This window comes from Glycine max, chromosome 16 (genome assembly GCF_000004515.6).
Source record: "Glycine max cultivar Williams 82 chromosome 16, Glycine_max_v4.0, whole genome shotgun sequence".
NCBI lineage: Eukaryota > Viridiplantae > Streptophyta > Magnoliopsida > Fabales > Fabaceae > Glycine > Glycine max.
The window spans coordinates 1,162,583-1,184,809 of NC_038252.2; the positions used below are offsets into that span (position 1 = coordinate 1,162,583).

At 33.9% G+C, this 22,227-nt stretch overlaps 2 protein-coding genes and 1 long non-coding RNA gene across 6 annotated transcripts; 2 read left to right on the plus strand and 1 right to left on the minus strand.

The window, feature by feature from the left end:
* Positions 1 to 432: 432 nt before the first annotated feature.
* LOC100777340 (1-phosphatidylinositol-3-phosphate 5-kinase FAB1B) lies at positions 433 to 11,311 on the plus strand. Of its 4 annotated transcripts, XM_041010711.1 has the most exons (13): positions 433 to 756; positions 949 to 1,159; positions 1,389 to 2,265; positions 2,991 to 3,725; positions 4,514 to 4,667; positions 5,123 to 5,467; positions 5,991 to 6,884; positions 6,969 to 7,300; positions 7,699 to 7,822; positions 7,895 to 8,065; positions 8,338 to 9,810; positions 10,270 to 10,536; positions 10,668 to 11,311. In XM_041010711.1, exons 3-13 carry the CDS (start codon positions 1,640 to 1,642, stop codon positions 10,992 to 10,994), a joined length of 5,448 nt encoding a protein of 1,815 aa, XP_040866645.1. In that variant the 5' UTR covers positions 433 to 756; positions 949 to 1,159; positions 1,389 to 1,639; the 3' UTR covers positions 10,995 to 11,311. The 4 variants fall into 4 exon arrangements, with proteins under 4 accessions (XP_040866645.1, XP_014624339.1, XP_040866644.1 ...); XM_014768853.2 differs by having other exon boundaries at positions 433 to 1,159; XM_041010710.1 differs by having other exon boundaries at positions 949 to 2,265.
* A 1,795-nt stretch (positions 11,312 to 13,106) lies between these two features.
* On the plus strand, positions 13,107 to 16,351 carry LOC106796534 (uncharacterized). The gene is made up of 2 exons (XR_001385482.3): positions 13,107 to 13,424; positions 16,003 to 16,351. It is a non-coding gene; the product is annotated as an uncharacterized lncRNA (long non-coding RNA).
* A 4,210-nt stretch (positions 16,352 to 20,561) lies between these two features.
* On the minus strand, positions 20,562 to 21,741 carry LOC100527099 (uncharacterized). The gene is given in 3 exon segments (NM_001251758.2): positions 20,562 to 20,908; positions 21,203 to 21,324; positions 21,529 to 21,741. Coding segments are annotated over 3 exon segments (420 nt in total). The 5' UTR covers positions 21,697 to 21,741; the 3' UTR covers positions 20,562 to 20,778.
* Between the last annotated feature and the right edge of the window lie 486 nt (positions 21,742 to 22,227).

The window sequence follows — 22,227 nt, forward strand, 5'->3', positions numbered from 1 at the left end:
AGAAAATTACAATGAGAATATATGTGTATTAAACTATTTATAATAGCATTTTGAAGATGATATTTTATTAATTTTAACTGATTAATACTGTGATAATATAACTAAAAATTAAACTTAAACTATATTATGACTGCAGTTTATATGTCTAATTAATGTAAAAAGATTTTCACCGTGAACTGATAGAAAAACATCGTCGTTGTAATAGTTATTTAAAACTTAATATACTTACTAATTCTGTGCCACATTAATTGTTATTGTTAATTTTATTTTAAAAAATAAGCACTTAACACGAAAAATGCACGTAATGTCTTAACTTTCCCATGAGAAATCGATTTATTATTTATTAAATTGATAATTTTAATTGTCAGCACAAAAATATTTGATAATTTTAATTTTTGTCATGCAGTGGTGTGGTCTCTTTCTGAGGTCACAGGTAAAAAAAAAAGGGTAACGAAAACGACGACTAGTTTCTAACGAGAAAGAAGATGGAACAAAAAGCAAAATGGAAAAGTCATCACTCAATTTTCATATCCATTTCCGAATTTTCGAACGATCCTTCCTTTCCCAAGTTCGTGTAATCGGATAGAATTCCAGACACACTTGTTACATCAATTTTTTGTTATTAATTATTATTATATTTTTCTTCCCCCTGAATTTCATATATAAATTATAGATTAATTTTTTGTGGATGACGATGATGATCAAGATCCAAATTTGAAGTGTTGGATGATTCATTCTGCAACGGATCGTTTCTGGGTCTGTCTTTGCTTCCCTGAATATCTCCCTTATTCGTTTCTCTCTCTCTCTCTCTCTTTTTCTATGCATGTTTGAAGTTTCGGTGTAATAGGGTCCGTTAACTACGTTGGGCAAATCTGGTTTGCTACCCTTTTTATCTTTTCCTGAGGAGGATCTGATTGTGATTGTGATTTTGTGTATTGCTTCAAATAGGGGATTTTGATAAGAATTTGATGGAGCTATCTGCTTGAATTTCCTGTTTGATCGCCAGTGCATTTTGTTTGATTGGTTAGAGAATTTTGGTTTTTTGAGGGTTTGTTTTGCAATGGGGGAGAAGTGGAGTTGCTTGACCTTTTGAGTTGAAATTTTTGCATGAAGGGTGTTGTTTGGTTGCATCTGATTGTGAAGAAAGGTTTATATCCTGGTATGAGCTTTTTTTTTGTTTCCTTTGAATTTGGTGAATATTTTCATGGTTCATGTTGAAATATGCTGTGAAGTTTTGTTGTAGTGCTTGTTTAGTAGTGAAGAGTGATTTGTCAAAGTTGAATTGGTTGAAAAGTTGGAGAAGTGGGATTCCTTTTATGAATTTTGAATTCAAGGGTCAATAGAGGTGTCAATTGATCTTTTTTCCAATTTTGGATTCGTTGATGAAGTTGTTTCCTAGGCTGAATGGAGGAGAACCACAAACCGCCTCGACAAGGTTGTGGATTTTTTGTGGATATAGAAGAATGGAAGTTCAAATTGTGAGGGTTTGAACCTGTGTTACTTGGGATATCTGGCGTTGATTGCATATCTGTTGGGGTTCTAGTTCTTTATTTTGGATTAGTTCCCTGTTCTGAACATGGTCTGTTAGGAGTGGCAAATGGACAAGTCATAATGAACGGGCAAACTAGATTGTTTGTCAATGGATGCAGTGGACAAGACTTTCTCTGAGCTTGTCAGCATTGTCAAATCATGGCTTCCCTGGCGATCTGAGCCAGTAAATGTGTCTAGGGATTTTTGGATGCCCGACCAGAGTTGTAGAGTATGCTACGAGTGTGATTCGCAGTTCACCTTATTTAACCGTAAACACCACTGTCGTCTTTGTGGGCGAATTTTCTGTAACAAGTGTACAACAAACTCGGTTCCTGCCCCATTTAGCAACCAAAGGAATTCCTGGGATGAGTTGGAAAAGATTCGCGTTTGTAATTATTGTTACAAGCAATGGGAGCAGGGCGTAGTTGCTTTGGATAAGAGTATTCCGGTTTCCAATCTGGATAACAGTGCTTCAGGATCAACTTCAAGTGTGGCTAGCAGTAAAACCAGTGCCACTGCAAACAGTAGTAATATTACTCTTTGCTCCATGCCTTATTCAGTTGGGTCTTATCAACCAATGCAACAGGGTTCTGTTCTGAACCTGCATAAATCACCTGTGAAGGAAAAAGACCCCGATACTGATAGGGAAGGTTTATCAGCAAATGGAGGGAGGAGTGATCTTGTAGCAGACCTGGGTGATCCATTACCAAAGCAATATGGATTCTCAATAAACAGGTATTGTACTGTTTATATTAGGTTCACAGACAGAAAGAACTGATGCTTGATTGTTCATATTGATATTTCTTTACTTGGACATTCTTCATGTAGTTTTATATTTATATTTGTTTTCAGTCAACATATTCTTCATCATGCTCACGAGACGTGACAAATTCAAAAGAGTGTTATAACCATACATTAATGCATTATAGGTTTAATTACTCATTTGGTCTCTATGCTTGCACAATCTTTATGTTTTAGTCCTTACACTTAGAAATTACTCATTTTAGTTCCTATACACACACTTACCTGTTTTTGCCCTTACCATCCAAAATTGTAGGGACTAAAACGAATTAAAAAGTGCTTGTGTAGCGACTACCACGAGTTAAAAAGTGTATGTATTGGGACTAAAACAAATAGTTTCTAAGTGTAGCAATTAAAACATAACGATTGTGCAAGTATAGGGACCAAATGAGTGATTAATCCTTTATTGTAACTGGAATTAAGCTGGGGAGTCTTATAAGTGATGACATAAACATTTTGTTCTAATGGGCATCGATAGTCATTAGGAATCCTTGAATCCAAATATGTGGATGTTATTTACTGTTTGACCTGTTATTTATTTAACTACGGTTGCATCCTCTATCAACCAACAGTTTTGTATTTAAACTGTGTCTAGTCCATGAGTGCTGTTGCTTTTTCTAATATTTTGTCATAGATCATATGATTTTAACTTGTTTCAGGAGTGATGATGATGAGGATGAGTATGGTGTATATCGGTCAGATTCTGATATGAGGCATTATCCTCAGGTGAATAACTACTATGAACGAGCTGAGCTTGATGGGATAGGCAACATTGATGGCTCACAGAAAGTGGATCATGATGGAGAAAGCATTAATGCAAAACTCCCTTCAAACTACAGTTTTGACACACAGGGTTTGGAAGAAGCCCCAGTTATTGCCAAAATTGAAGATGAACCTTATATCTGTGATGAAAATGAAGCCCCTTCCTCATTGTATGTTTCAGAGGATGTTGATGCTGAACCTGTTGATTTTGAAAATAATGGACTTCTCTGGCTCCCTCCTGAACCAGAAGATGAAGAAGATGAACAGGAAGCTATTTTGTTTGATGATGATGATGATCATGATGGGAATGCCACCGGAGAGTGGGGCTATCTGCGCAGTTCAAGCAGTTTTGGAAGTGGTGAGTATCGACACAGAGATAGGTCAAGCGAAGAGCACAAGACTGTAATGAAGAATGTAGTTGATGGGCATTTTAGGGCATTGGTATCTCAGCTGTTACAGGTTGAGAACTTACCCGTTGAAGATAATGACAAAAACAGTTGGTTGGAGATTGTCACGTCTCTGTCATGGGAAGCTGCTACTTTGTTGAAACCAGATATGAGCAAAGGTGGTGGGATGGACCCAGCTGGTTATGTGAAAGTCAAATGCATAACATGTGGGAGCCGCATTGAAAGGTAAATGCTATACTTTATATATATATATATATATATATATATATATATATATATACTTCTATGTTCTATCTACCTGCCGTTTCATGTTCTTCTAGTTCAGTTGATACAATTTATCAATTTGGATGGCATTTAGCAATGGGTTTTAAGACCTCATGATCCTCTTTCTCTTGTGCATATACACAATGTGTATTTCCATGTACAAAATGTAGCTTCCATAAATATAATAAACAAAAATATTCAGAGAAATAGTGCTGTAGCTTTTAAAAATTTTATTACTGGTTCCAACTTCCAAAAGAGAAAAAGGAAATTGTTTATAAAAATAAACTAGAGGAATTCACTGCAAAACAAACATTTCCAAAGAGTCAGGAAAATTGTTTGAGTATTAAAAGAAAAATAATACATGAAAAGACATGCAATTACATTATTTGTATAGTCTGGGGTTAGATATGCATGTAATGTGACAAGAGAGCGTCTGGAGGAAATATGAGATCAAATGGAAAGTGGCATATGAAATCTAGAAAGTAGTAAATGTTCTCTTCTGATAACTCGTGTATCTCTTTCTTTATAGTTTATACTATAACATAGGATTAGGAATATGCAAATAATAAGAACATTAGTAGTTATTTTATTAGTTTTCACAAAATCTGTGTCATATTCATAAGCTAAAATTGAACATAACTTTAATACCCTCTAATATACTATTAACTCTATAATGGTTAAAGAGAATATTTTATGTGACATTTCCTGTATTCACTTTGCCTGACTTCTTGGATTCATATTCTTATTAGTGTGGTGGTTAAAGGAGTTGTTTGTAAGAAAAATGTGGCTCACCGGCGAATGACGTCAAAAGTGGATAAACCTCGCTTGTTGATCCTTGGAGGGGCTCTAGAGTATCAACGTGTTACCAACCTCTTATCTAGTGTAGATACCCTATTGCAGCAGGTTGTACATGTGTACCATTTTTTTATGGGTTAATTAAGTTTTTAGTCTCTTAACTTTTTCAAAAAGTTGACTGATCAAGCTGTCTCAACTTTTTTCTGTCAAGGTTTATAGTCCCTGAACAAAACTTTGACTGGTCAAGGTCCCTAAACATTTAAAAAATTCGGTTTTTAGTCCTTGAAACCACATTAAATAATTAAAGATAATGGGGTTCAAACTTTTGTTCAAGGACTAAAAACCGAATTTTTAAAGTTTAGGGACCTAGACCGGTCAAACTTTTGTTTAAGGACTAAAAACCTTAACAGAAAAAAATTGAGGGACCTTGACCCATAAAACTTTTGTTCAAGGACTAAAAACTTAGTTAATCCTTTTTTTACCCTTAGTCTGATCCTGGTTTGGTTGCTGGTGCACTTGCTACTGTCATGGGTTCATGCTTATGTTTTATATCCTTTTTCTAGGAAATGGACCATCTGAAGATGGCAGTGGCAAAGATAGCTTCACACCAACCAAACATCTTGTTGGTGGAGAAATCAGTCTCACGATATGCACAGGAATATCTTCTTGCAAAGGACATATCTCTGGTTCTCAATGTCAAGAGACCACTTTTGGAGCGTGTAGCACGTTGCACAGGCACTCAAATAGTTCCTTCAATTGATCATCTTTCGTCACAAAAGTTGGGTTACTGTGAAACATTTCGTGTAGAAAAGTTTCTTGAAGACCTAAATAGTGCTGGTCAGGGTGGGAAAAAAACAATGAAAACATTGATGTTTTTTGAAGGTTGCCCAAAACCATTGGGTTTCACAGTAAGTCTTAATTTTTCTTATGATTTTTATGTAATTTGAATATAATAAGAGAAAAGCCTTCAGGGCTTCAGGCAACTCTAACTTTCAATTTCCGGATAATCTGTGATCTGTATACACTTATGCAAACACATGGATGATTGTCATCTTGTCCTTTTCATAACTTGAAATTTTAAGATAGTTGACACCTCACTCCTGACATGGTAACAATTAATGAAGCCTGTCTGTCTGACCAAGTGGACAAGAGTTTTCCACCCCCACCCTCCAATTAATTATTTCAACAGAAAGTTGGCCTATTGTTTTCCATGCTTCAAGCGTCCAAGTTATTGGGTGATGGGGCACATTAGAGACATTAATTAAGGATTCTCCTAATAGCTAAAGTTTTTTAAACAGTTTGTCTTTCTTCCTTGACATATTTTATTTTAAAATAATCATCTAATACTCTTACTTTAGATGGCATTTTATTGTAAACAAGTAATGGAGACCGTATGAAGAGTTCATTTATCTTGTATTTCTAATTGAACAGATTTTACTTAAAGGTGCTGACAAGGATGAATTGAAGAAGGTAAAGCATGTGGTTCAGTATGGAGTTTTTGCAGCTTATCATTTGGCTTTGGAGACATCTTTTCTTGCAGATGAAGGAGTCTCCCTGCCAGAAATTCCATTAAACAGTCTGGCCCTTCCAGATAAATCATCATTCATTCAGAGGTCTATTTCGACAGTTCCTGGTTTTGGTGTTGCTGACAATGAAACACCTCAAGGACAAGAACCTGACACTGAACCACAGAGAACCAGAAGTCTCACAGTTGCTGATCTAGCCTCATCAACCTGCAGTACAGGGCCATGTGTGTCTAATGGTGCTTTTCAATCTATGCCACTTGGATCAAGTATCAACCATTCAACTGCCTTGTACTCCTCCATTGTTGCTTCAGGAAAATCAATTCCAGAATCGCACCGTAATAAGCTTCTTTCATGCACTAGTAGAGACACAAATGAAATGGACTCCAAACAACCTGTTGTGGAAGAAACTTCTAGAGCGGACAACACAGTTGTCGGGGATGATCCTACTGTAGATGACCTTGGATCTTCAGAGAAATTATATCAAGGCATGTCAGCTGACACTCCACAAAATTGGAACAGCAAAATCTCTAAAAACCAGTTAAGTGGGTCAGGATCTCTATCTCCAATAGATGTTCAAAACCATCCCGAGAACCTTGGAATCACAAATGAAGAGCCAGTTCTCATAAAAGAAGAGTTTCCTCCATCTCCCTCTGACCATCAAAGCATTTTGGTGTCATTGTCCTCCCGGTGTGTTTGGAAGGGAACTGTATGTGAGAGGTCCCATCTCTTTCGAATTAAATACTATGGCAGCTTTGATAAACCATTGGGTCGATTTCTGCGGGACCATTTATTTGATCAGGTAATTGTCTGTTCTAGGAATAAATATGTCTTTGTTATTTGAACTATGGCACTAGTTTTTACAGTTGTTGTCATTACTTTTCAGAGTTATCAATGCCATTCTTGTGAAATGCCATCGGAAGCACATGTGCATTGCTATACTCATCGACAGGGAACACTTACCATATCCGTCAAGAAACTACCAGAAATTATCCTACCTGGTGAAAGGGATGGAAAGATTTGGATGTGGCATAGGTGCTTGCGGTGTCCAAGAATCAATGGCTTTCCTCCTGCTACACAGAGAATAGTAATGTCTGATGCTGCTTGGGGTTTATCATTTGGGAAATTTTTGGAGCTCAGTTTCTCAAACCACGCTGCAGCCAGCAGGGTGGCAAGCTGTGGTCACTCTTTACACAGAGATTGCCTTCGTTTTTATGGGTAATTAGTCTTCCCTATTTTTGGGTTTGAACCAAACAAATGGTCTAAGGTTTTTAAATGTTGCCTATTTATAATGAAACTGCCATGGCATGTGGTCTTGATCTCATTTTTATCATGAACTTCTTGATTTAAGATACAAAGGTTGAATTTAAAAAATAAAACATTTTTTTTATCAGCCTGATTATGTAAGAGAAAGATTTTTATAACCTCTTTTTGGATGACATATAGGGGTCTCCTCTCATTATGAAAACCATATAAACTTGATTTTCTTATTCTGCTATTCAAGAATGTGCTTTTTTTTGTTGTGTATATGTTTGTGGCTAATATGTGTACATGTAGCAGTTTTTTTTGTAGCATTCATTAATTCTTCATACTCATGAGAGCTGTCTCTCTTGCAGATTTGGAAGAATGGTTGCTTGTTTTCGATATGCATCAATTGATGTTCACTCAGTCTACCTTCCCCCCCACACACTTATATTTGATTATGGGAATCAGGACTGGATACAACAAGAATCTGATGAGGTTCAATATTTGCAATATTTTGATCTTAAAATTTGGTTTTATGATAGTGTACCTAATTTCTGGTTGTTACAGGTGGTCAATCGGGCAGAGCTTTTATTCTCTGAGGTACTCAATGGTCTTAGTCAAATTGTTGAGAAAAGATCTAATGCAGTCCAAGTCAGTAATGGCCACAAATCACCTGAGTTAAGACGCCAAGTTGCTGAACTAGAGGGGATGTTGCAAAAGGAGAAACTAGAATTTGAGGTGGGGTCTTCAGTAATTATACTTAAATTTATAGCTTCATTCAGTCAAATTTCTTGTCTAGTAGTGGCCTTGTTTAGTAATTAATTTTGTCACTAGTAACTGTTAGATATAAAATCATCCATGTGTTAGAATATTAGCAACTTTCTGTTTTAGCAGTATTTTTTTTGTTAAGTAGCTTTACTGGATGGATGTTTTATTAAATTCTATAATTGAAACAACATATAAAAAGTTTGAAAGGCTTGTGGTTGAATCATTCTCTTCTATTTACTTAGGAAACTCTTCAAAAGATTTTGAACCAAGAAAAGAGAAATGGCCAGCCTGGGATTGATGTTCTGGAAATTAATCGATTGTGGAGGCAGTTACTTTTTCAATCATATATGTGGGATCACCGCCTTATTTATGCAGCCAACTTAGTCCATTCCAACAATGAATCTGGTTCATGCAGTCCAATTTCAGAGGATAAGGAGAAACCTACTGATGAAAATCAGATGAGCATTAACTCTATTTATGGTGATCTAAAGCTTAACGATAGCCCCAGCCATGGAGGAGGAAGTGTTGTATTTGATGGAAAATTTTCACTTGATGCAGTGCATCAAGAAATTGACATGGCCAAAAATAAAAATCATGAGAAAGATGCCGAACATAATCTTTCAAATAGCAAAAGCATAAATGATCAATCCAACCTTTTAGAACCTGAATTGGGTGTTCGCAGAGCTCTCTCTGATGGGCCATTCCCTGTCATTCCTAGTTTGTCTGAAACACTAGATGCAAAATGGACTGGTGAAAACCACTCAGGATATGGAATTCAAAAGGATAACAGTTCTGTAAATCCTGATATACTTATGGCAGATGCTTTGACAACCAGTGCACAAAAAGAAATATATTATCTAGGGGATCGTACAGAAGATCAAAAAGGTCATGATAATATGGAAGACTCTTCAAGCTGGTTGGGAATGCCCTTCTTGAACTTCTATCGCCAATTTAACAAGAACCTTTTTGCTAGTACACAGAAGTTTGATACCCTAGTTGACTACAATCCTGTTTATGTATCATGTTTCCGGAAGCAGGAACTCCTGGGTGGGGCAAGGCTGCTTCTGCCAATTGGTGTCAATGAAACTGTAATTCCAGTATATGATGATGAACCCTCAAGTATTATAGCTTACGCCTTAATGTCACCAGAATATCATTTGCAATTGACTGATGAAGGAGAAAGGCCAAGAGAAGGAAATGAGTTCATTTCATCATATTTTTCTGATTCAGGCACCTTGCAGTCATTCTCATCTGTTGATGAAACAGCTTTTGATTCTCAGAAAAGTTTTGGATCGATAGAGGAAATGATATTTTCCATGTCTGGGTCTCGTAATTCATCAATATTGGACCCAATGTTATATACTAAGGCTATGCATGCTAGAGTTTCCTTTGGAGTAGATGGTCCCCTTGGCAAGGTAAAATATTCTGTGACTTGTTACTACGCCAAGCGATTTGAAGCCTTAAGAAGGGTCTGTTGTCCTTCAGAGCTCGACTATATAAGGTCTCTGAGTCGCTGTAAGAAATGGGGAGCTCAAGGTGGGAAAAGTAATGTATTCTTTGCAAAAACTTTGGATGATCGATTTATCATCAAACAAGTTACCAAAACAGAGCTTGAGTCATTCATTAAATTTGGTCCTGAATACTTCAAGTACCTTTCTGAATCCATAGGCACCGGAAGTCCAACTTGCCTGGCAAAGATTCTTGGCATATACCAGGTACTGGTCTTCTGAGCCTTACATTTTCTTTTTCTTTTGTTTTTTGGACCTCAAATGTCATAGCTTCTAAATTACTGGTGAAAATGAAAACCTGTTGAGTTTATTTATAAAATGAAAATTTTATTAGGAATCAAGCCTACCAAGGTTGCTCAAAAAATTTTAATAGGTCATATATCTTTCGAAAATGTCGCTGATAATTGTAAGTAGCAGAATACCAATATCTTGTTAAAGCATCTCATATGAACATAATTATAAATTTCATATACAGGTTACCAAAAACTGAAATAACTTTTAGCATGTTAAATATATGATGACTTAAAAAAGATTCCAACCAACCATGCAATAAATCTTTTTAAGTGTGTTAATTATTGGATTGATGATATATAATTCTGCATTTTGCTTCACTTGATTATCTACTATCTTAACCACTTAAAATTTGGATGGCATTCTGTTCGAAAGGTTACATCAAAGCATCTTAAAGGAGGGAAGGAATCAAGGATGGATGTTTTGGTTATGGAGAATCTTCTGTTTAGGAGGACTGTGACCCGACTTTATGATCTTAAAGGATCTTCCAGGTCTCGGTATAATGCAGATAGTACCGGGAAAAACAAAGTTCTACTGGACCAGAACTTAATTGAAGCAATGCCAACTTCTCCTATTTTCGTGGGAAACAAAGCTAAACGATTGTTAGAGAGAGCTGTCTGGAATGACACTGGTTTTCTTGCTGTAAATCTCAAAACTTTATATGTGGCATTCTTCCTTCTCTTAACTGTCTCCTTTTCTTGTTTCTTTTCTTGCAAAGTGCACATCATCATCTTTATGTCCATCTCACATAAATCTGTTTTCCTCTTGTGCAGTCAGTTGATGTGATGGACTATTCTTTACTGGTTGGAGTGGATGAAGAAAAGCATGAGTTGGTTATTGGAATCATTGATTTCATGAGGCAGTATACTTGGGACAAGCATCTTGAAACATGGGTAAAAGCTTCAGGTATCCTTGGAGGACCAAAGAACACACCTCCAACAGTAATATCTCCCAAACAATACAAGAAAAGGTTCAGGAAAGCAATGACCACTTACTTTCTCATGCTTCCAGATCAGTGGTCTCCCCCTTCTATTATTCCTAGTCATTCTCAGTCTGATTTTGGTGAAGACAGCACACAACCTAGGACTCCAGCTGAATGATTCTTTGTTTTGTGTTTCTGTAAATTTTACTTTCAATTTGGGGAATTAACTCCCCCAAATTTTATATTAACTTCTTTTTTGTTTTTCCCTCTTAAATGATATAGGAATTCTTTTGGTTCATTTGTAATTTTGTCAACTAGATATTATCAATTATTTGTTAGAAGATGCCAAAGAAGGGCTGCTAGCACTTTAGCAGCCAAGGATGTTTGTCTGGGGTAAAAGTATTTGATGACCTCTGGATGAAATCTTTGTACAAAAACCTACAGTAACGTTCTAGGAACACGTTCTATACATGTATATGACTTAAATTTCTCAAATTTCTTTGCCATTACCATCTTGTGCTTTACTTCAGATTTTATCATGTTGTCTTTATTTATTGTTTATCTGGGGCAAGGTTAAGCAGCTTAACTTAAAGCTGTGAGAAGATGAATGGCATTAATTTAAGGTATAAAAGATAATAATGGTTTTTATTGTATAATTGTGATGCATTTGGATTTTATTTATTGAAAATTTAAATCATTTGGTGACTTTTTTGTAATATGGTATACAGTATTTGTTATTAATTTTTTTTAGTAAAATTGTAAATTTTAAAATCTAAAACAATGCATGTAGATGTAGTAGATCAATATATTCTTCTATTTAGGGTTTGTTGACATTTTTTAAACAATTAAATGGTAATGCAATGATATTTTAAAATAATTTTATAATATGATTCGATTACAGATCATTATTGATATGATTTTTAAAATGTTATTATAAAAGTCAATAGTACTCATCGTCGATGTCCGGTGGTTCCAATTCTAGCTCCCCGCTCCACGTTCGTGTTGTCCCCAACCAAGCCCTTTCTCTTCCCCCTATAGCACTCGAGGCATAGAAGGCAACAATCTACAAAATAAATCTTGGCCTGGACCGATTTTGCAAAATATGGATCGACGCCGCAAAAAACAAGTTCTAGTTCGAGGCTGTCTCGGAAGAGATCTGGGACTTTTGGGTTTCTGGATCTGTTTTTGCTTTTGGGATTAGGCTTGGATTTGTTATGAATGTATTATGTGTTTCTATTTTTATTGTTCGCTGAAGTTGAAAACAAGTTTGATTGGGAGGATTTGTGTTGTATGTTATTGGGTTTGATTTGGGAAGAAGAGAAGTTTGATTTGTGCTATGTGCCAATTTCTGGATGTTTTAAAACTGTCAGAAAATGAATTTTGCGAGTAAAATACTTTTATGAGGCAGCCGCCAGAAAATGAGCACTGCTATTAAATAATTAGAAATAACACCAAGGTCATTATGTCATCATTTACCAGCACATTCTAACGGCAGAGAGACTAAAAGTTGTGATAGAAAAAAATTTGAAAATTTGAAAAAATTAGAAACTAAAAATTTAGTTAGAGATGAAAATACACTCGGTGTAGATGGTAAGTTATAGCAAGCTAAGCTAAAAAAAACTCAACGGATTCAAGTCTAAAACCCTACTTTTTCATACTTTTGGTAGGAATTTGTTAGTTGAGCCCAAATAGGACTATTGTAACATCCTATTTTGAGGTGTTAGTTTTATACATTGTTGTAGCTTATTTGAGTATGTGCTGATTAATTGCTTGAGCTATTTATAGAAAATTATTTGATTTTTTATATAATAGTATAGTTATTATTGATGTTGTTAGTTAGCGAATAGTATAATAATTTTTATGAATAGAGCAACTAGTGTTTGGGTTATAAGTTAGTGATAGTGAATTTATAATCACTAATATCTATGATGAGGATTAAATATTTTGGGACTCATTTAGAATTAAAATTATTTATTAAAGAACACAATTTCTATCTCCTAAAATGATACAGACTCTAAAATAATCATATTAAGATTATTGTGCAATCTCAATAATAAGATCTAAATTTTATTCTTACTCTCCTAATATACCCAAATTAAATTTTCAGCTATCAATTGTTGATATAGCAATTCCTTTTATTGCTCTATTAGTTCCTTTCTCTAAAAAATAATTGCTACAGCTATTCCTAATATTGTAAACTACTACCTTGCTATTCAAATTAAATTGTGATCATCTCATTGTATCTTAAATTGCATCATACTCTTTTTATTCAATTAAATCTATACCGATTTCATTATTATTATCTTAAATTCCTAATTCAGTCTCACATACGTACCCACCTTATTCTCCTTCGGTAAGCTAGTAAGCTAGCAACATAGCTCAAACATGGCTTCCATTTTCATTTTCCTGTGCTGCTAGCACACTCACGCACAAGAAAAAGCTTTGCTCTCCACGAACTCAATCACCACATTGTGTCATTCCCTCTCAGTAGAAACCCAATTCAAAACGGTTTCCTTCATCCAAATGAACATGCATGGCTCAATTTGTCTCCTCTTTTTCTCAAGCTAGTCAAAGCCTCACATCTCCACTAGTCTGATTTTCCTTCGAGGTTCGTGTGCAGAACTGTGACTTCAATTTGATTTGATAAATTCAAATTCCCCAATTGGAAATTTTCAATTTTGATGGTGCTCTTTAAATTGACATTTTCATTTTTCCTTTTGTTTCCGTAAAGTGTTTTATGCTAATTAAAAGTTAGGGAGAAACTCTATGCACAAAGGATAACGTCTCGGAGTAATCTTGGAGATCCCCGACAAACCCTCAGTTAAGGGGGGGAGTGAGGGGTATTGTACGTTTTGGCGTACGGAGAGGGTTAGGAGTTCCCCGCTCTTAATGGTTTTAGGGTTTTAATGCTGAAGAGTCGAATTAGGACTCACCGTAATGGGCGTCTAACCGCTGTCAATGTTGTATTTGATGATTAATTGTGATGTCGAGGGAACAATGTTGCTCCCTCACTATCTGGCAAACCCTGACTGAAAGCAATTGATTGAATTGCTCAAAGAGCACATTTTGTTTTGGTATTGTTATGCATAATTATGTAATTTGTGACAGAATTGCTTTGTGTGATTAAATTGTGAATGGTGTTAAGAGATGCTTAAATGCTTAAATTGTGTTTATTGCTACTCAAAGTGAACTAACCTTGTCGTGGTAAAGGAGGATGTGTATGGGAATGTGATTGGTATGTGAGTACTGGATTGGCCTATGCAATTAATGTGTATATTAAATGGCTTGTGGATTCTGAGTTCCGGAATTTAAACAGGTAACTTTCTTTGAGTATTTGCATTGTGTGAATGGTGTGATTTGGTGTCTTGATGAATTGATTAGGTATATGTTAATCACTAGTCTAAAATTTGAAAATTTGGTTTTTTAGACGCATATGAACATGTAAGGTTTTCTGGGAATTTGTTTGCATTTGAAGTGTGTAGGAGATGTAAAGTTTGAATCCCTGATTTAGTCACTGCATTATGTGTTTTTTGAAGCAAAGTAAACTGTAAAAAGTGATTTCCAAGTAATTGGAAGGAATTTAGAAGTGAAGGAATGATTTTTGAACAATTTAATATTATATGCTGAATTTGTGAGACAGTTGCAGCCTCTGTTACGATCTACATTGTCCTTGCTGCAGATTTTGGTTTTTAATTTACTTTGGCAGCGATGTAGATTTATGTGTCCTCTTCACAATGCATTGATCCCATGCCATTTCGATTTTTCTACAATTTATAGTGATTTTTACACTGCAACATGTCCCGTTGATTGTGATACTGTGTAGCTGCAGGATAAAAGCAATAAACTGTACCATTTGACAGGGATTGATACTTGCTATTAAGGGTGGGAATAGGCCAGGCCAGGCTTTGAAAGGCCTGAGCCTAGCCTACAATGAATTTTTGAGGCCTGAGCCTAACTTATAGCCTATCAAAGGCTTTTATTTTGTCTCGGCCTGACCTTTTTAAAAGTCTAGTTTGGCCTGATAGCCTTTTTAAAAGTCTTCTTTACGAAAGTTAAAAGAAAAGGAAACTAGGAATAGGAAAGCCAATAAAAATAATAAGAAATATAAAGGGGCACATGACTCACACCTAAATTGTAATTAAAGTCTTAATTGATTATAGGGATAGAAGTTATAGAACAATAATGTGTAATCAAAGTCTGATAATTTAAAAAAAAAATTAATTGTATCCAAAAAATAATATAAGTATATATTGGTACTCAAAAAATAATAAAAGTATATATACATATATATAGACCGACCTATCAGGCTTATAAGGCTTTTTAATAAGCCTAAGCCTGGTTTATTTAATTTAATAAGCTTTTAAAAAAGCTTGAACCTAACATTTTAATTAAATAGGCCAGGCTTTATGTAGGCCAGGTAGGTCGGTCTGCCCTATTCCCACCCCTACTTACTATGTATTTTTAGTGGAAAATAGATGTGATAAGGGTTTTATGTCTTTTGGAATCTCTGATTTTTCATTTTGAGAATTGATCGTGAATTTTATAAGATGAGTATGAGATGGAATAAAATTCTGCAATTTGTTCTTCTTTGGAGATGGAATGAGACTTGATTTGAGGAAGCTGTGGTAGTAAAAAAATTATAGAAAAAATTCCAATGCTTTCTTGAAACTTCGGGAGATTCTTTGTAAATTCTTAGCCCCAAGTAATGAGTGTCCATCACCAGGCTTAGTGCCACTACCAAGCTTAGTGCCGCTCCAACTTTTCTGGGTGATTCCACGGCTTAGTGTCAAGGGCGCCATATAAATACTATTTGGGTACTCCTTGCATGACATCATATATGAAAGAGCAGTGAAGACTGACTATGGAACATGTATTGCATTCATATAGGACTACTAACTTTGCGATTTTTATGATTGATCATGTGAATTGCGGTGAGTTTCTATGATGACTAGTGTAACTATAATTGCAGTGAGTATGAATCTGCTTGACTATGATTATTAATATATTTGCTTGTGATATACTCGAATATTTTTGTCAATCTTATAGTCTGGATGTACAACTTAATGCGTGTGTATGTGCTAAAGGACTTTGATAATATGTGTATTTACTCTCCTGCCTCTATCGTACTTTACTACCAAACCTCATTCCTCCTTGTTTGTGTTTTATTGGTTTTGTTTGGTCTTAAGTGAACAGGCGAGAAGGATCATAGGAGGGTCATAGTGGTTGGGCAGATGGCTGTTAGACACAGCTACAAAGGGCAGTGTGTTGTCATATATATATTTTGCTTGTGTTTTGTTCTGTTTTGTATAGTCTGTTTGTGGGAGCCTAATGTTCTAGACTTATCCTCTTCCTTGTTGTAAATATTCTTGACTTATATAGCGGTATTCACATCCCTTCCTTTTGAAAAACTTATATCTCCCAAATTTGTATAGTTGATGTTTTTAGTACTCGCGAATAGTAAACTGCTTTGTACTTGGACTTTCTCCTACCATATTCTCTCTTATATAGATATGTCCTACTTTGTATGATCCTCAATCAAATATCCAAGATTTTGAATGATATAAAGGCTCTGGCATTCTACTAGCCTTACTACATTCTACTCAAACAGCATAAGTGGGTTACTAATTACTAGATATGCTTGAATCATTAATTATCTTTTGTTGTTTAAATTACATCAATTCTTATGTGTACAAAATTAATTCACCAATTATTCTTTAAAATAAGTTCCTTGTTCACAAAATTTAATTAAGGTCATGTTTGAATCAAGAAAAATTTCCCTATCTTTTTACCACTTTGACGGCTCCCTACAACTAAGATTAGTGATACATAATAATATTCACACTAGGACAAGTGTAACCTACACAGTATTAATACCGAACTCTAGAAATCAGTTGTATTTCAAAATAGTCAAAATTATTAAATCAAACAGTTAATATAATTAAAAAGAGATTGAACTGTACACAATATTAATAGTGGACTAAAAGTCCATATATCGAACTCTAGAAATCAGTTGTATTTTGAAATAGTCAAAATTATTAAATAAGACAGTTGAGATAATTAAAAGGAGATTGAAGTATTTTTGTAGTTTTTGATTTAAGGAAAAACAAATAAACTAAAAAAAAAATTTGAGTGATATTAAAAGCAATCCAGGATTATGATTCATTAGTATCAATTTCTCGAAATCCCAATTCCTATGCAATTAATTACCAATAACCAAAGTCAATCATAAACCTATGGTTAAGGTCTAATGATATTTTTTGTCTTAAACTAATACTCCAGTGATCATGGATATATTGATGTAAGTCAGAGGATGTAATAATAATAAAAATAATCAATTAATGATTAATTAATCTATTAAGAATTATTCAAACAATTTGATCATGCAATTTGGTATAAAACATTCTTTACCTAGGTCTATCAAATATACACAGATGATCAATACAGTACATCTGATTAAGCATAATAATGATCAATTCTTGAATTAACAATAAGGATAAGGAAGAAAATTAATTAATAAAAAACATTAAGGAATTCCATTAAGAATAAAGAAAGGAGTATAATTGGACAGTTATATTATAACCTCTTGACTAGGGTGACTAGCTGCTCACAATCAAAGCACAACCCGAAAATTAGGTAAAAGGTTATAATCCCCTTGTTATTGACATCAACAACCTATTTATAACTTCCTAAAGATAGTTACTCAAATTAGGAAAAACCATGGTCGTGGTCGAAAACTATGACGTTTGAAGCTCTGGGAAGTTGTAGAATGACTACGACCATCATGGTGTGGACTACGATCATGGTGATTTTACCACGACCATGGGAAAGCTGACGTTGTTCAAAAAGGAAGTCATCATATTGTCATGGTCATATTGCTTATCACAGTTGTGGTCAAGTGACAGAGTCTTCAAATCTTCAAAAGAAATGCAAATTTCAACTTGTTCACTCAATTGAGTGGCTAAAACTTCTGCAAGACAAAACTGATATCTAAATATGAGTTTTGTCAAGAAAATGCATGAAAATGACAAAAAACTCACACAAAATATCACTCAAAAAGTGGTTTATCAATTAGTTCAAGTTGAAAAGGTTCATGTTTTATTCAAACTCAAATTTTTAAACCTAAGTCCTACATTTTATTAGGTTTGAGTCAACTCGGCTAACCTAATACTGTCTCTAATTTTGTGAGCTCTCTTTGTAATTATTTAATACTAAGAGGTCTTATGTTACTTACATTTTTAATGAGTGATAGTGAACCACTATTAGTTAATTAAGACTCATTAGAACATCTTCAACATGATGCTTAAATGAGTTGTTTAAAGTTAAGTAATGTTGCTTAACACAAATTTTTATTGGAGCTTATGACTTGATAATGAATTGTTTATATAAGTAATAGTTGTTTAGTTGATTATTATAAAAAAAATTCAATTTAAAATTTAATGTGACTAAAGATAAGTGCTTAATTACTTTAACAACTTAACATTGGAATAAATTTGTGTGAAATTTTAAAATCTATATGACACCGTAGACTCATAAATTTAAAATAAGTCATCTGTTTAGGTAATTATATATATAGATTTCTTAGAAAATAATTCTGGTAAGATTAGTTACTATATAGCCAAGTCCATAGTCTTCTTAACTAAGTCAATGGTACGAAAAACTAAGGTACATGCATTACTTGTAGAATAGTAGTCATGATATCTACAATTGTTATTAATATTGAAAGAAAAATTTTGAAATTAAAATTACTCAAATACTTGCATCATGGCAGAACTTATCCATTTTAAAGGGGCTTCTATAGGCTTGGAATATGGATGAGATAGTTACTCTATAACTATCCTATACCAACTTTCAGGAGGCCATCCAAATCATAATTAATGACAGTCTCAAACTCTCAAAACTGATCATTTATTGCCTCTGTGCTGCAAAATATTAAAGATGTTTTGGCTCATGATTAGAGTGTACGTCTGGTCCATACTATTTGAGAACTGAAGCTAAATGAATTTTTTGACCATTTGACTAAGATGGGTGCCATGCAGTATGAAAGTCTGTTTCTGAGCTTATCCTTCGTGAGGATACCATGAGAGTGGCTTTCTCACGTTTGTAATTTTTCTCCTTTCTGTTCCTGACTTATATTTTCGAACCAATACTTAAAAAAATATTAAGAGTTTAGATATTTTAGACACGACTCAATAATATACACTAAAAATATTAACCGATTTTTCTTATTTTGAGAATAACTAAAAAAAATCCTTTGCTCTTTAAAGTATTAATTGGATCGCATTTCGGATTTGAGTTTTAGGTATATAAATGCATTAAATACTTGAAAAGAAAATTTTATATTTATAGTAATCATATCCGATTCAAACATAATTACTTTCAGTAAAAAATACATATGGTTAAGACAAAAAAAATTAATTGGGCAATACTTATTCACAAGAGTAAAATAAAATTGTATAACACCTATACTTTCATGACATTTTGACGAAAATGGGAATTTTGGAGAAAGTAAATAGGTAAATGGGTTCTTTTGAGAAGTATTTATATGACTGGGATTATTTTAGGTGCCCATTTATCCTCAAGGGGGAGGTGTCACAGTTTTTTTTTTTAATTTTTTACACCAGTTATATTTATAACCGATGTAGAAAACATTTTTTAAATAACCATCGTGCACTATGCATCTTCTACGAATGGGTGTCGCAAACAATCCCTAATCCCTATTATGTAAATACTTCACAAAAGAATTCATTTGGTGATTTACTTTCTCCAAAATCCCTATTTTCCCGTCAAAAAGTCATACTTTTATATTCTCTTATCATCAAACCCATAAATATACACTTAAATTAAATACTCAAAAATGAGATTTTATCATTTATAATAATCTTATTTGACTTAAAGAAATTTTTTTTATTAATGCAACATAAATCATAATCATAATTTAACGTGATGTGCGTGTCTAGTATGTCAGTTTCATTTCAGTGTCAAAATCCCTGTGTTCACATCAATGCATGATTTAAATGGTACCTAATTAAACAGATAAAGATTCCATATAGACTCAATTCAAAGTAGAGTTGTATAATTCTAATTAGAACAAAGCGAGAATGAAAATCAAAGAAGATATTTTAAAAAATTCTTGAGGGAGCCACAGCTCCTCGTTGAAAAAGTAGCTCCGGCGGCCCACTGCTTGGCCCCCTTGATTTGTTTCCCCTTGCTCTTCCAAATTCAGCTTTTGTTTCCCATTATACACCTCTTAAACTCAGACCACTTCTATTAAAAAAAAACACCGACCACTTATTTCCATTTTATACTATGATACAAGTATTGTCTTTCTCATATAGGTGCTCTTAATATAGAATTTTTTTTTCCACATCTGATAAAAGAAAATAAAAATATTTCATAACAATACAACATTCTTAAAAATGTTAATTAATAAATAAACAGGAATATTGGATCAGAATTGTTTCAACTTAATAAAGTTGTTTCGAGTGTCAGCCTTGAATATTCTTACATTAAATGTTTAGAAGGAGAATTATGTTGTCTATAAATTTATAATAATTCTACATAACTCGAAGTTATCTTCACTAACCATATTACTTTTAGTCCAAGATGACTCAAGGATTTGATAAACTGATGATGATATAGCTATGTCCTTGCCACAGGCAAGTTCTTTGCTTTGTGAATTATAATTAAGTTCTTTCCTTCTATCAGATAATATAAGATTCTAAATTTCTGATGTGAAACTATATGAGAAGATTGAAAATAAAAGCATATAAGAAAAGCATCACCACTGTCAATTTGTACAACTTGCATGAAAAATGTGCTGAAGACAGCACATGTCCTATTTGTTGATTCACCAATTACAGCATATTCTTTTGCTATTTATTCCTTTCTGATACATATTAGCACTGCATGTAACTGTTAAGGCCTTCGAGAGAGACAAAAGCCTGATTGATTTGGAACATGAGTTAAAGCCATTTATTGTAGTTTAAATCCTCTTGTAGATGAAGAGCACCTTTGGCTAAATGATTGATTTCTTCTCCTTTAACAATCTGAAGCCAACTTTGTTGTTGTAGAAGATTCATGATTTCAACATCCCTAACCAACAAATTAAATTCCCTGTAGTTAGATAAGTATACAAAGTAGTACTAATTTGGAGTTGAATACCTTTTCTCTCTACTTTAAGGTGAGGGGATGCTCTTGGATCATCATGCACTACTAAAAAAAACGTGGTCCATGTAACATGTAATTAAGTCTTATTAATCTTTTCTTTTAATTTTAAAATTTTGTTTGTCACTTAAAGATTGGTCGAAACTATGAACAAATGGTCCATGATTGTCTAATAATTTTTAAGTGAGGGAGTTAAGTACTAGGTTGGATAAGATTCTCTACCTTGGGTGATGGGTTGGCCTAGGAATTCGTTGATAACGAGGCCCTTCATCGTACCCTTCACAAATTATTTCTCCACTCTCATCTTCATAGCATAATATGCCCTGAGACTGGTCCTCATAAATCTGTTTAGAAGCAAAATAGACATCAATTAACACAAAGTTCCTTAAACTCATACTCTAATTTCTGTTTATCAATTAACCGCATAGGACTTGTTAAATATATGATTTTTCATCTTGGTAAGAGTGATGATCATAAAAAAAAGCCTAGCATATAGATATAGATGTAGGGGTATAGTATATAGAAGAAATATAATAAGAGATATTGACCTTGTTCTTGATGGATGATGTGATTCTCAATACTACTGGACCAACTGGTGCCTTTTTCTGTGGGACACAGCTTCGTTTGGACACGAACTCTTTGTTTGTATATTTCAGAAATGAACCATATTTCTGAAGTGAGATTTGAGCTGATGAAGAATAACTGTTAACTGCCATCAATTCTAATTCTTCAAGAACATGAAGAAGGAGGATAAGAAGAAGAAAAAGAATAAAAGTGTTGATGGATGGCTTATTGATATATAGTAATAATGTAATGATCACATCACAAAATCAATTAGTTATTAACAGTGAGCATCGGTTTGGTGGGCTTTGCTCATATAATAATTTAAATAATTGATGGACCATATCTTGTCACGATGCATTGGCATTAATATATTAGCGGATAAAAAGTTGCTTACGTCTTTAACGGTGTTATTTATAGTTTTATACACTTGTTTTAATTAATCATTTTTTCTCTTTTTCATCCTATTTCTTACTGTATACACTTTTCATATGTCTTATCTTCCATAGGAAAAAAATTATACGATATTAAAAGGTTTTTCTTTTTTTGAAAGGATACTAATTAACCTTTCTGCAGTGAGTTCTACTGTGGGTACTCTTACAGCAAATAAACTTCAATAATAGTTGTTCTCTCCACTAGAAAAAAATCGTCATCCAAAATTATACGGATATTTCTATACTTGATAG